The sequence below is a fragment of the Candoia aspera genome, chromosome 4 (assembly GCF_035149785.1).
Source record: "Candoia aspera isolate rCanAsp1 chromosome 4, rCanAsp1.hap2, whole genome shotgun sequence".
In the NCBI taxonomy this organism is placed as follows: domain Eukaryota; kingdom Metazoa; phylum Chordata; class Lepidosauria; order Squamata; family Boidae; genus Candoia; species Candoia aspera.
Window position 1 is genome coordinate 48,479,286 of NC_086156.1, and position 16,045 is coordinate 48,495,330.

Sequence of the window (16,045 nt, forward strand, 5' to 3'; positions counted from 1 at the left end):
GCTGAAGCTTCTAGGTGGTCTTCAAGGGCAGCCCCATGTACAGCATGTTGCATAATTAAATTGCAACATGTCCAAGGCATGGCTGGCTATATGAAGGGGCCCCCAATCTAGGATAGTGTGCACATCAGACAAAGCCATGCAAAGGCCTATCTACTGTTGGGTCAGAAAAAAAAAAATTAAACAAAGCACTGATAGGCATACCTCAACATGGTACAAAGTGTTTTCTCTTTAATATTTAATCATTTTAAGTTGTAATTTTTGAAATACGATGGACTGAAAACTAATTTGAAAAAATATAATTCTGAGAATTTAAAAGAAATCAAGTTCAGTTTAAAAAGCAAAAAATATACAAAACAGTTTTGTTTATAACCTTTAAGTTATTCCACATATTCTACATATTTTAAGAAGGAAGAATCTTGCTAGATCAGGTCAATGCCTCACCTAGTTCAGGTTTAGGTAAAGGTAAAGGTTTCCCTTGACGTAAAGTCCAGTCGTGTCCGACTCTAGGGAGCGGTGCTCATCTCCGTTTCTAAGCCTTGGAGCCGGCGTTGTCCGTAAGGACCTGTCCGTGGTCATGTGGCCAGCATGATGACACGGAACGCCGTTACCTTCCCGCCGAAGCGGTACCTATTGATCTACTCACATTTGATGTTTTCGAACTGCTAGGTGAGCAGGAGCTGGGACTAGCAACGGGAGCTCACCCCGCCGCACGGTTTCGAACCGCCGACCTTCCGATCGGCATCTCAGCGGTTTAACCCACAGTGCCACCGCGTCCCTCTAGTTCAGGTTTATGTGGCCTCATTTTATAAAACAGAGGAGATTTATAAACTTTCTTCCTTATATACAGTTTGCCTGTGGTTTTAAGGATGTTCATTTACCATGTGCTCTAGGATTACATTTTGCTACATATCCCTAAGAAAACAAACTAGGCAGAAATGAAATACAGTGACAAATATGGTCACATTATTTGCCCATTATTTTCACTAACAGTTGACACCAACATTATTAATCATTTGTTACTGCTTGTACTTTAGCTGTACAAATTAAAATTTAATGATTTCAGAATCAAGAGCCAGCGGTTGGATCTAATGCATCAAGGCACTAATGTGTTGATCCCAATTGTACTTGGAGAAGGAGAACTGAGCTTTTAGGGTTGCCAGCTAATTTTCACAATCTAAACAGCCATGAATCTCAAGTCTCCAATGGATTTTTTAAAAATTAATTATGTATGACTTTTCCTCTTTAAATTATTCATTTCTTTTAAATGTTGTTGCTATCCACTTTTTAATGCTATTATTTGACTATTTAGTGCTTGATATATGCAATACCAATTGAATTTTTTCTTGCATACAACACACTTATTCATCTTATTCTTTTCAGCATTCTGTTTAGGGGAATATAACTATGTAAAGAATGTAACAAATTGGTTTATTTGTAATAACAGCATAAACAACTGGAACATATATCTATAGCCTCTATACTTGAATTGGCCAAAGCCAAAGCAAGGAAGATGGACTTGGCTTGAGTTCGAGTATGAACTTTCCTGTTATACTATGTCTAATACTTGTGAAATCTAATAAACTTTCATAATGAATGCTATAGGGCAAACAAAGACACAGGTTCTGTTGGCCACAAACAGAATAGTGCTAGCAATATTCAACTCCAAAGTATGTTTTGGATTTTATGGGGAATAGTAACTGCTAAAATCTCAGTAGTTGCAAGAGGGCAACAAAAGAACGTAGAAATCTCTAGACTGTTATTGCCATCTAGTGGTCAACCAGAATTATGCAGCCCAGACCTGGTAGATACACCTTAAACAAGGTATGCAATATTCTTGGCCCAGAGGAATGCATCAGGGGCCAGATCAGATAAAGCATCTATATCTTCATTTCTGTCCTCAACTGTAAGAGATTTAATAAAAATTTTAGGAGGGTATGCCTTATATCCCTCCTTTCCAGAAAGGACCGCCACAACTCTATTACTATTCAGAATCAATAGAGAGTACTATTTTTTGTTGGCTTGTCAGGAGAGTGAAAAGCTCAATTTCTGTTATGACAGTATGGCCAGCTTTTGGTAGGCTGCCAAGAATATAGTTATGCTGGCAAATAAAGTTCTTATCAGCATACCAAACAAGTGATCAACAGGATGGCAGGCAGAGAAAATCAGCATCAAAAAAGGCTCCCACAGGAGCATCTTCTGGCAGCCACATGCAGCTGGGTTGCCCATTTGTACATTAAAATCTTTTAGAGTACTTTAATTACATTTACAAAATATTTTTTAAAAAAGTATCCATCAAGAAATTCATGCTGAAATTGATTTCAGAAGAATGTAACATACTGTACATGCAATTCCTTGATTTATTTATCAATGATGCAAAAAAAAATTTTTTTTGTGACATCACAGAGTCAATTTCCTGGTCTTTTATTATGTCCTCATTGGAAGAAAGCAAGTGAATGAGTTATTCAAAACTACTGATGAGGCTAAATTAGTTAAACATAAATATTACCACAAGACTATGGTACTGTTGAAAGCATTATCATCTTAGCAGAAATTCTAACACTGAACTGTGACAAATTGATCAGGAAATCATTGTCTGCTGAAGAATGTTAATAGCAAACTGTGAAAGGGTTTCTCTCTGGCAGCACCCAGTGTATGGCCTACCAATACACAGAGGTTGGACCTCCACTTATTTTCTTTTTCTCTGTTCAAGGTATTGTGTATTAAGTTGCATGAATGTTTTTATTGTGTTAATTATTGGATATCTGGTAATAATCTTGGTAGCCCTAAGAATGATTGTACCTATTTTTTTTAAGTGTAATTTTTCAATATAGTAAAATACACAAAACAAACAAGAACGAAGATAGAAAATAAGAAATAGAAATACAAGAAATTGAAAAAGAAAACAAAAACATGATTGTGCCTTCCACCCTTCTTTCTACTGAGCATTTATTTATTTACATCCCGCCTTTATTATTTTTATAAATAATTCAAGCCGGCAAACATACCAAATACTCCTTCCTCCTCCTATTTTCCCCACAACAACAACAACCCTGTGAGGTGAGTTGGGCTGAGAGACCGATCGGCCCAAAATCACCCAGCCGGCTTCCATGCCTAAAGGAGACCTAGAACTCACAGACTACTGGTTTCTAGTCCAGCACCTTAACCCTTAGACCAAACTGGCTCTCATCTTTTCTTCAACCTCTTCATCTCATTTTTAATCCCAAAATCATCAATTTGTTTTTCTCTTCTTTCAGTAAAAAAGTATATATAAGGTTTCCAGTCTTTTAAAAAAAGGCTTTATTGCTTTTTCTCTGACCAAACTGGTCAGCTTTGTCATTTCTGCAAGTTCAGTTTATTTAATAATCCAGTCTTCTACTCTAGGTATTTCATTGTTTTTCCAATTTTTTGCATACAATAATCTTGCTGCAGTTACTATATACAATATTAATTCCCATATTTCTTTTCTAATTCCTTGTCCATTGAACCTGTTTTTTCTTAAAAGGGACAGGCCATTCTTGATAGCATGTACCTTGGCTTCCAGAAGTGATATATTACCATGGCTCACCCGATGTCTCAAACAGACCATACTCTACCAAATCCCCAGTGGAGTGAAACACTGGACTAGTAGGGCTTGAAGGTGTTCATATGATACAGTCTAGGTTTCAGTCTAGTTTCTGGAAGCTCTACCACACAATTCGGTTGGCCTTCCTCTTTAATATAGAAGGAATCCTCTTAGGCTACATGGGTCAGGTTGGAGTGCACAGGTCTCAGGATGAATATATGATTTTAGAGCTCAGTGGGTTGCCTGGGCTTTCTGATCAGCGTGGGTTTTCCTTGGATTTTCTGGGCAAAGCACCAAGTCTCTCTCACGGTGTTTTATAGCTATTCTACAAAGTCCAATGTATTTACTACTGCAGGATCTTCCTTACCCTCCCACTGATAACAACTCAGTTCTAGCAGTCATCTCATACCCCTCCCATAAAAGTTTGAAAGGGAAAATCCCAAACTAGGATACGTCGACAAAATAGAAATCATCATGGCCTCTACTAATGATGCACTATTATCTACAAAACAGTGTCTGAATTGTGCCATTTATTGAACAAGAAAGAGATTCCTTTCTCCAACAGTTTTGCAAAATATATTCTGAAGTTTCTGTCCCAAACATTTTCCAACTATTATTCCAGAGCATTAGATGACTTCATTATGCATTGAAACAATAACATTAGGTTTTACATCTTGACAATAATTTTAGTTATCTGCCTGATTGATTTATATCCTGCTTTTTGAACAGGGGCTCAAGGCAGCATACATAGTGCTCCCTTCTCTTATTTTTCCCTACAACAACCCTGCGAGGTGGACTGGACTGAGAGAAACAGACTCAAAGTCATCTAGTGAATTTCCATGGCAGACAGTGAACTAGAACCTGAGCCTCCCTTCTCCTAGTCTAGCACTTTCCCCACTACATCACTGGCTTTCTGCGGAGTGGGAGAGAAAGTTGGTAGAGATTAATAATTGCTGCAAGCATGCAAATTGACAGGAATTGCATTATCTTTCTGTGTCTTAATACTTTACACTCCTTAAAGCAAACTCTGTACATCCAGTTGAGCTTGCCAATTCTTGCAGTGCTATCTTTCACTTAATTAAGGTTTGGAGGAGGTTTCCATGAGATAGCGCCCTTAGAAAATTTAAGCAAACATTTTAATATACCACTGAAAACTCTCAAAATGACAGAAATCTTAGAAACTGAAAAGAAATAAAATAATAAATTTGAGGTTAAGAAACTGAAGTTGAAAATAGTCCCTAGTCTGATACGCAAATACTAAAATTGATTTATCTTAACTACAGAAAAATAGTATTGCTATAGAGTCTTCTCAGATAAAGAAATGGTCTCAGCCACATATTTCTTGTTCTTTCTGTATAATGTAAATGTATGTATGATATGGTTATCTAGCTAGCATGCATAGCCAATTCAGCATGATGCCATATCATGTAATATAAGGAAAAATCAATATGATCTATGACAAAATGATAATCTAGTACCTCTATTATAAACTCACTAAACAGCATTTAATTCTGAGTCCCACACTGTAAAATGTATTACACAATAAAGCATGACAAAAATAAATAGAGCAGGGTACAAAAAGTGGGGCCTGCAAATCAAAAGCAGCTTCTTAGCATCTCTTTTGTGGCACCCAGAGCCCTCCAAATGGGTAAGTATTTGGCTAAAATGAGTGCCTTAAGGTTGCAGATACACTTAATTTTACCATTAATATCTCATAAAATCTTCTCTCAAAATTGGCTGTGGTCCACTCCATTTCTAGCATGTGGACCTCAACATGCCTCCCAAAGTTCATATGGGAACCAAGACAAACGAACCAAGTTGTGCACCTAGCTTCAGAAAGATAACTGAATATTTTTAAACACTGTGGAGTCCTTGGTGCTCTCTGAGCCATGTTGTTTTCTTGTAGACGCTTCATTGACATTGTATATTTAAATACAGTAACAAATGTATAATGCTAACACTTAACAAAAAACAGCTGTACTAACTACAGTAAAACATAAATACAATAAAGAACATTTCACTGTAAAGAAAATCACTATAAAATACAGAAACACCAAAGACTTTTTCTTAGGAAAAAGTCAATGCCCAAAGAATTAAATGAACTATTGGTTTGTTCAACAAGATACCACTGCAATGTATTTCAGCTAAAACTTATATCATAAATTCATGTACTTCTCTCCTCCACACTACTGGGAAAAATAAGCTAATAAAATATAGTGCTTAAAGACTCAAATTGCCACTAGACCAAGGAATCACTGGGTGAATTAGGGCCAGTTACTCACTTAGCCCTACATTCTACACAGTACTGTCCAGAGAAGAGACATAATAAATGATTTGTTAATTAACATTAGTAGCTGGTTTCTAAACAAGGAATAAGAACCTTCTGAGGCCGAAAGGCACAACAGATTCTAGAACAAACCTTCAGTGGTACACTTTCTAGTATGTACATGAGGATATAACCTTGCATGGACACACAGGGCATAAAATCCTTTCTCTGAATACTTGTGTGTTCACACAACCTCCCTTCTTACACATGGAAGCACACACATCATCCCTCATACAGTTAACACACATGCTACACCTGTTTGGTACCATATACACATTTTTCTCTGAACAGAAACAGATTCTCCATTTTCCTTTATTTTTCAGAATTTCTCATTATCACTACAGTTATGACTACTTTTAAACTTTTTTGCTAGAGGAAAACTGCTTCCCAACTTATTTTAAATTGTATTGATATTAATACAGTTATTTATTTATTTATTCATTTATTTATCTAACTTATCCCCGCCCATCTCCTCCCGTCGGAGGACCTATTTTATGCTGTTTTTAATATATTTTATATGTATCAGAAAAATACTTTGGTTTTCACTTGAATCGTGCTTGAAAATATTGTTCAAGAGTATATTGATATCCATATCTTATTAAAGACTGTGAAATGTAAAGATAACTAAATCTGGTTATAGCTTTATAGCCAAATCTTGATGTAAATTAAATGCATATACAAATTGCAAAAGAAAGTAACTAAAATATATTAGACAACCTACAAAATAAATTCACTGTATTTAACTTTATTACTGTTTTGCCCACCCACTAGAAGACATTAGGGTGGTCTAAACCATGTTTCAGTAGAAGTTCTATAGCCTTGATCAATACTAGTGATCGGTGGAAGTCCTCAAACTTCTTTACTTTCTTCCTCAGCCAGCTATATAACTTGCTGCCAAAGGCAATATAATATGCAGTATACCAAAGACCAATGTGACCTGCAGATTTTTATTGTCACTTTTACAAGATGGCTTCTGAGCATCCCATACCCTTTTTTCAATAACTTTATAAATGCTAAGATTTGAAAATTCATGAACTCCATTTCTAACAATATTGCCTAGAACCTATTGTCAGCATAAAAAAAACCTGAATGAAATTGAGCAAAGACTCTTAAAAAACTTTCTCGTTTCTCGTTTGTCTCTTAATTATATATAAATACAAATATAATTAAAAGCCACACTGCTTTTTCAAAGCTAAATTCACACTGCTTTTATATGCAGTCTTAAAATCAGCATCAACTTTAGCTACACCACACCCACAATAAATGGACATTTTAGTTCTAGATGATTAGAAACAGGATCAAAATAGCTGCCAAGGATTATGTAGGGCCCTGTTCTTGCCAAGTGTGTTTTTGTTTTTGTTTTCACTGGAGGACCAAATCCCTCCTAACCTCCCCCCTGCCCAGGCCCGCAACTAGGGTCTGTGTCACTCGGGGCAAACATGGATTCCGCACCCCTTTTGGCCCCCCACACTCATTTTGGCGCCCCCCCCGCACGGTGCCCAGGGCACATGCCCCACTTGCCCCCCTAGTTGCGGCCCTGCCCCTACCCTACAAAGCCACATCACAATCTGCTTTTGAAATTTTCTTCAGTGGCTCCTGCCTTAGGTTTAATTGAGGTACTATACATCCTTTTTCTTTAATCTCTAGCATCTATACCCAACATTAATTTATTTTACCATTTCAATCAACAGAAGAACTTAATATTTAGCTATTGTTTTAAAAAGCATAACAGCTGCATAAAATGAAAAAGGTAAAATGAATCAATTAAACCACTGTGATGAGGGACTCCTAAGATAGTGTAATTAATGCAGTGATGGAACATATCTGGTACAGGCGCAGTCAGAAAGAACCCCATATTGCCCATTAGTTTTCTCCCTTCTCTGAAGATCTCTCTCCATTCCTCCATCTCCAATTCTGATTGGGAAGCAGCTGATTTCAAGAATCCAGGAAGAACTTTTTCTGCCTTGCAGAGAGGGGCATGGAGCTACTGCTCTTTGCTTACCCCTGCTCCTGTAAAAAGAGGTAGGAAAACACAATTCCCTGCCTCAATCTTTATGGAAGGGATTGCCCTAAAGAGGAAGAGACAAGCCCAACAATATCCAGCCCCCTATACAGTATTTCTTCTCTCTCTTCCAAAACATTACATGGACTAGATAGCACCGCAATCAAAGTTGTTGTTTCCAGTATCTTCTAAAACTGTTTCCAAGGTTAAATTGTTTGTGACTAAAGTTAGAGTATGTGTACACATGCCTGAACATGTTTGTCTATACATTATTTTTACACCTCTGTGTTATTTTCCTCCCCCAACCAGAAAATATGATTTTCACACTACCGTTTTTTTACTTCCCAAATCCTCTGAAACAGTGTAAAGTCAATCTGTGTTTCTCCTCACCAGTCAATCTTCAAATGCTGAGAACCTCACACAAGCCAAGCAGTGCTCCCTTCCAGTTAACCAACTCCAAACTAATCTAATAATAGAGATGATGGCAAGTGAATATCGAGCAAATTTCAGAGTAACACAATGCCGTACATCAAGCACCTTTATGTATGTATTTAAAATGCACATATTTAACAATTATCTCCCACTCATCCAGTCAAAATTCTCGGGGCAATGATTGTAGAGATTTTGTTTTCAGCTATAAATAGCATATTTTTCTAACAGCATATATCTGGAACAGGATCACTGCATGAGATCTTAATGAGAAAAGAGATATAACATAAAAGACACATTCTAAAACATGCAATGGTCAATCTTTTAAGAGATTTATAGGTCTACATCAGCAACTGGATTTGAACATAGAGGCCAAATGATTATCAGCAAAATAACAAAAGAACTAGCTGTATATGCTTTTCTTATCTCCATCATACTCACAATGGGATAAGCAGGAAGACTGTGTATCAATTACACAGTTCAAAGTTAGCCCAATGCTAAATGCAGCAATTTAAGTGTTGATGGTAAGCACTTTTCTCTCTGTAAGGGTTATAGTGGCTGTAGCAATTGCAATAAAAAGTATCTTCTTGCCATAGCTGTCCAAGACCTGGCATTTGTTAACTTCATTTGTAAAGAGTAAGTATTTGTAAAGAGTAAGTATCAGGATTCCTGTCTATTATTATTTCACAAATAGTTTCAGGAACTACAGACAGTAGTTCCTACCTGTTTCATTATAGACATATTTGAATACTTTCAATAGCATCATATACATATTGAACCAAACATAATACTGATTCAATATTTTCATTGGCCTGGCACAGTTGTTTCCACAGGACTATTTTTTGAATGTGCTTTGATAAAAAAAAATAAATTAAAACAAATCCTGTTACATAAAATTAATACTTGTGACAGAGCAATAAATTGTTCTCAACCACAATGTCAAAAATTGTTGTGGGCTATAGGAATCAACCAACCAGAATTTTGCCAGTTTATCTTCAGAAGAGATAATCTAGACATCTTGCCTTTGTGCACAATTCTACCATGTGTATACATAAAGATCTGAATCACTCCTTTCCCTCTGCCCTATTAGATATCTCCACACATTAAATATAAAAACCAATAAAGCTTCAGTGTAAGAAAGAAGAAACCCATGAATATCCTCATATTTGAACCGATCAGGCAGAAGCAGTTTAGAGGAATTTCTTTCAGAGGTCCTCAAAGTAGAATTGTATATCTGTGTGACTTTCAGCTGAACTTACTGGTTAGCTTAAAATGATCATCTGGGGTACATTAACTTCTGTATTAGTCTATTTTTATTCCTGAAATATGGCAGTCACTGATCACATTTAGACAAATGTTAGCTCAAAATGGTTTTATGCTCTAATCCACTTTTTATTGGTTAGAAGGAAAACATAATGGATCATGTTTAATGTTACAGCAAAGAAATACATACCATTCTAAAAATATTTGGCATTAAAATTCCACTAGCATATTTATTCAGTGGTTACTTGGGAATTTCTGAAGGAGAGAGAAAAGCCATTTCTCTTGACTATAACCTTTATAGCAGGAAATTTAAAAAGAGAACCTCACCAAAGCTACATTCCTTTTTTTCTGAACTAGGTGCATACAAATGTATATCAAACAACTTACCTGACAAAAGCATAGCTTGGTGACAGTCTAGGTTTGTGTTTAGAGACATACGACCACCTTTGGCCAATCTATCGAAGAGTAAAGTTATGTGCTTCTTCAATCTACTAGTATCCTTGGGGATGCATAATTGATTAAAAAGTGTAAGAGCGTGGTCTTTGGAACTCTTGGACAGACATGTTTTTAACAAATGAGAGATAGAAGCATCCACACTTTCTTCCCAACCCTGCAGAAGGATTAGAAAAATATTTCTAAATTAAATATCATTTACAAAATGAATGTGGTTCATTGTATTGGATAAAAGACATACTTTAATTAGACATATTTAATTAGAAAATTAAAATACATAGTAACAAAGTAAAAAGCAATAAGGAAAAGATTTACATATATAGAACTGTTAAATATTTGAATCTGATTAACATTAACACACTTAATAATCTTGGTTTTGCTGTTTTTCACAGTTAAGTAGTTTTTCCATTTTTATGTGGGAATTATTTGACATAATTCAAATAATTATGAAACATAAACATATAACTCTATCACATTAGCAAACATTAAGATATATTCTATCTGGCTAAATTTCTCTCCTCTCTCCAAAATGAAATACTGTAATTATCAAGTTATTTAGAGCAAAGATGCTGCGCTTCTTGTAATATGAGGCATAACTGTTCCTATATGGAAACAAGCATCCTAAAAGCAATATAATCTAAATACATAACAACTCTGATTCATGTTTCCTTCACACTTCTTTTTCTGCAGTTTGGCTTTGTCTTGGTGGGAGAACTGACCATCTCAAGTACTGGCTAAAACTAATTTTCAAGGATAGTTCAATCCATCCTTAGTACATTTATTTTCTTGTGGAAAAAAACTGAAGCCAATGCTCCAGCATATCATGGTCTTTCATTTCAATCCTGGATCACTCGTTCCAAAAAAAGCCCTTATAGGGCTCAAACAAAGAGTGCTTTATTTGGACCTGTAGAAGAGATTTAAGGTCTTGAACCTTTGAAACAGAGACCTATTCTGCACACCATTCTCTAAACCCAAATACTTCTTTAACATTCTTTCTGTTCCTTGCAGCACAACTTTTATCTTAGCAAAGTTTAGCATTTTACTCCCTATAGTATTGGAAGGAAGGTAGAATAATAGTTCTTTTTCAGAATATTTATGTTCACGCTTGGATGATGCTATAGTCATTATGTGTTGTATTTTTTATGCCATCTGGCACCCCAATCTAATAATTACCTTCCTTAACAAGTGGTTGGGCTGACCTGCAAAGGAGGTTGCGTATTATTTTATTAGGAAAATCAGTCCATTGATGAAAGAAGCTAAATTCTGTTCCATTGCAATTGCCATCAAGAAGTGTTAAGTTTGACCTTGGCCTTGTGGTTTTTTTATGAGTCTCCTTTTATTGTTATAAGATTAGATCCATGCCCTCCTGGCTGGTAAAGGCAGCTTGGGAGGTGACATGTGGATGGGTCCAAGCAATGGCGATTTCAACCTTGAGGGAGGGAGTGTTCCCAGCTGCCTTTAACAAGGCGCTGGTGCAACCCGTCCTCAAGAAACCATCACTGGATCCCACCATACTGGACAATTTTTCTCCCCTTTTTAGGGAAGGTGGTTGAGAAAGTGGTGGCATTGCAGCTCCAGAGGATCCTGGATGAAACGGATTATCTGGACCCATTTTAGTCAGGTTTCAGGCCTGGATATGGGACAGAAACAGCGTTGGTCACACTTATGGATGATCTCTGGTAGGAGCGGGATGGGGGCAGTGCATCCTTGTTCTTCTTGACCTCTCAGCAACTTTCCTTTTGGAAAATGGTATCCTTTTGGATCGGCTTAGGGAGTTGGGGGTGGGTGGCACAGTTCTGTGCTGGTTCACCTCCTTCCTCTGGGGCTGGTCCCAATCGGTGTTGATAGGGAGCGAGAGATCCGGCCTGCGGCCCCTCCTTTGAAGGGTGCCACAGGGTTCAGTACTCTCCCCACTCCTTTTTAACATCTACATGAAACCGCTGGGTCAGATCATCCATCACCACAGGATGAGGTATTACCAATATACTGATGATATCCAAGTATACATCTCCATCCCGGGTGACTTAAGTGATGCTGTGACCACCCTCTCTTGGTGCCTGGAGGCTGTAGGCATCTAGATGGGGAACAACAGGCTTCAGCTGAACCCTTGTAAGGCAGAGTGGCTATGGGTTGGGGGTTCCTCCGTATCTGGGAAATTACCATCTTTGGTTCTGGATGGGGTTGCACTGCCCCAGACAGACCCAGTGCAGAACGTGGGGGTCCCCCTGGACTCATGACTCCTGCTCGAAGAGCAGGTGGCAGCCATGGCCAGTTGGGCCTTTGCCAGTTACGCCCCTTCCTAGATCAGGAAGCCCTCTGATCAGTCATTCATGCTGTAGTCATCTCCCATATTGACTATTGCAATGCGCTTTACATGGGGCTACCCTTGAAGAGTATCCAGAAGCTACAGCTAGTTCAGAATACAGCCACACAAGCAGTTTTAGGGGCCACAAGGACGGCACATGTAACACCTTTGCTGAGCAAGCTGCATTGGGTTGCAGCTTGCTTCCAGGTCCAATTCAAGGTGTTGGTTATTATCTTTAAAGCCTACAAGGCATGGGTACAGGTTACCTGAGGGACCATCTCATCCCCATTACATTGACCCATCCCACCCAGTCAGGCAGAGAGGGCATGGTACGGACCCTGTCCATGAGAGATGGTTGATTGGCGGGGTCCAGGAAAAAAGCCTTCTCTGCCATGGCCCCCACCCTGTGGAATGCGTTGTCCTCAGAGGTGAGGCAGGCCCCCACTTTCCTGGCCTTCTGAAAGGGAGTAAAGACCTGGCTCTAACATCTCACTCAGGGAGGGAGGGGGGTAATCAATCACAGGGATGGTTAGCGCCTTGAAGAGGCCATGGGGAATTATATGTATTTAAATTAAGATCTTTTGATTCTCCATCTTGGATTTTATATTTATATTTTTATGAAGAATTTTGTTTTTATTGTATTTTAATCTGTAGTTATTTTAATTTTATTGTAAACCGCCCAGAGTTGCTCTTAGTGAGATGGGTGGTGACAAAATATGAAATATAAGTAAATAAAATAGTTTTTTCCCCCTGTATTATTTTACTACAATTACTGTACAGTAATTGAATTCCCATTTGGGAGGGAGGCTTTTACCATAAATAAGAGAAGTATAGTAACATCTCACATGCTGTTCATATTTTGGATTTTAATCTGAACTATTTATAGCTCAAGCTATTACTCTAATTTGTATTAAAGACTGTTTTGACAGCCAAAAACTCAAATCAGAGTCATCAACAGCTAATATACAGAGACTACTACAAACATTAATCACCTAAAGAAAGCAGGCATCTTACTGTTACAAGACAGCTTTAAAGATAAAGGATAAAAAGTACATAATGTGGATAAGGAAGATTGAAACAGATACACACGGTCTTTTTTTAAAAAACAAATTATTTGTGCAAACTTTATGTCACGAAAATGTGTTATATGGATTAGAAGTTCTATGCCCAACCAATTTGTATAAATACAGCCTATAAAAACAACTTGTCACAAACATTTTAAAAGAAAACTAATCACCTATATGCACATGTGCAAAATTTATACATGTATTTTGATACTGACAAAGCAGCTTAAGAAGATGTAGACAAAATGTGAGTCTATATTTCTTTCTTCAATTGTCAAACTATGTTAGCCAAAGGCTTTTCTTTGGATTATATCTGTTGTCTATATGTAAATCAATTACCAAGAGATAAACAAGATCTATGACAGTTATGGAGATGCATGAAACGACATGAGCTTCAACAGTTTAGCAAGTTTATTCTTTGGATTTCAGCATTTTCTTTTTCCTCCTAATACAGCTGCAAATCCATAGATACTACAGGAGATAGTTCAGAAAGGGAGGAATAGAAGAAGAACTGCTCTTACTCAGGCCAATGGAAGGGACTCGCCATCTCACCTTCTCCCTCTAAAGAGTTAAATCCAGGTAGAATGCTGAGATGTACTTTCATTACTTAAACATTTTAAAAGGGGGGAAAGCATTATATAATTGATTCACTCATTTCACTATTTAACTAAAAGCATAACATTTAGAATAAATACTGTCTATAATTGAATAAGTGAGGGAAAACTACATGGATAATTTATTCTTTATCAAAAATACAAATGGTTTTTTTTCAGAGGTTGGGGGAAGATATGCACAAATCCATATAGCATATTACTTTCCTTTCCTGATATTCTATTTTTAGCATGCAGACCTTGTTCTTCAAGTTTAGAACTAAAGTAGGAATTAACGAGCACAAGAAAATCTCAGATGTTGGCTAACTGGGCTTATTTTGGCAGAAGCTTTCATAATCAGAAGCCTACTGAAGTAGAAGCATAAAGTTGAGCGAAAATTCAGTTGGTTTATATGCACATTAAATTATGTACACTGAAAGATAAACCATATTATAGAAGAAAAATTAACAGATATTACCACATTCATTCTGATCATTAGAATTGCAATTCTAATGCAATTCACTTCTTGGGAAGTAAAATTCCGGAAATTCACTAAAAACTGTTCTGCATGGATTAGAACTGTAAAAAAAAAAAAAATCAAGACGAATAAATATCTAAACATCAGCTCCAAAGACTACCTCCAAGATGGATGGCTCTACCAAACAATTGGGATTAAAAGCTCTAGAACAGCTCTGGAACAGGTCTGTTTTATACATATACACATGCACGCGCAATATTATATAAGATAAAAAGTTAAATAGACAAAATAAAAATAGAATTAAAAGTTCAATGTATTTTTCTTTAGGGTCTGCCTGATGTCTGAAGGAAAGGTGACTACAAAACAAATGAAAAAGATTTTCAGTCATAACTGATTAAGTGTAAATAATTATTTTGGACAATAAAATATTTTAGACTATATTACAAACTTTCCAGTAATTATCCTTCGGGTAATGCTAGTGTCCTCTGTCAGAAGATTATTAATGGTATTTTCTTTAAATAACTAAAAATATTTTCTTTCTTACACTTTTTGTTTTGGGCAAGGATGTACAACTTCAAATGCCAAGATATGTCTCAAAAAGTATATCAAAATTCTAACAGACAATAAAAAACAATAAAATGAATGTAATATAAAAATAAAATTATAGGTCTGTCTATTTTTAATGGGATTAAATTTGTGAATAATAAAAACAGAATAGTATTCTGTCTGATGAAGACTACTATCTCGTAAAGATCTGCTGCAATGATTAACCATAAAAGTTTTTATGTTTAAACTTTAAAATGAAGTTTTCTTATTAGATGAACTTCTTTAAAGATCAAATCAGATATCTGGTGAATCCAAACTATTCCATGTAACAAACAAGAGTTTCTCTACCACTGAAGAATTTCCACACTAACTTGCTGTAATGAACAAACAGATGCTTGAGTGTATCTGTTTTCCAAGTAACCAGCCCTCCAACACCTTGAATAAATAAAAATCTTTTATCTGAGGAATACAAATAAATAGTAGATTGGAAATGGAATGCATGCAAATATACACAAACATTATACTTGAGAAAAATTGAGAGTAAGAAAATTAATCTTGCACGTAATTGACCAACACGGACATACTTTATCAAAGCCAAACTGCGTGTCTCTCTATGGATCTATGTTGTTTTTTCAAAGGTAAATATAGTTACAGAGGTTTCAAATGAAATTTGAACAATCATCTTGAAAGAGTAGTTTTAAATATTTCATCCTGTATCATTTTTCAGTTAGATTTCAATCCCAATTTGCAATTTGTCCACAGAATAAATTTTATTTAAAAAATAAATTTTATTTTAAAAAATCGGTCTTTTTTTTTCACTGTGGGTTTTCTAGCACCTCCAGAGCAATGTCCAGTTATTCTGAGATTAAAGAACTTTTCCCTGTTGAACTTCAATATACCTTGAAACCCTCTCTCAAAAGATAAAACAAATGCATAATCATTCATTAGTTTAGCAACATAGACAAATAGCTAACATTTTAAGTGTGTGTGTTGTGTGTGTATGCTATTTTTACCATGTTCAAGATTA

General features: G+C 36.4%; 1 protein-coding gene across 1 annotated transcript in view; it reads right to left on the reverse strand.

Moving 5' to 3' along the window:
• BBS9 (Bardet-Biedl syndrome 9) overlaps nt 1–16,045 on the reverse strand; it is a 210,010-nt gene that overhangs the window by 100,010 nt on the left and 93,955 nt on the right. The window contains exon 20 of the mRNA XM_063304050.1: nt 9,970–10,192. Coding sequence (XP_063160120.1) covers nt 9,970–10,192 — 223 coding nt within the window. The remainder of the gene's footprint in view (nt 1–9,969; nt 10,193–16,045) is intronic.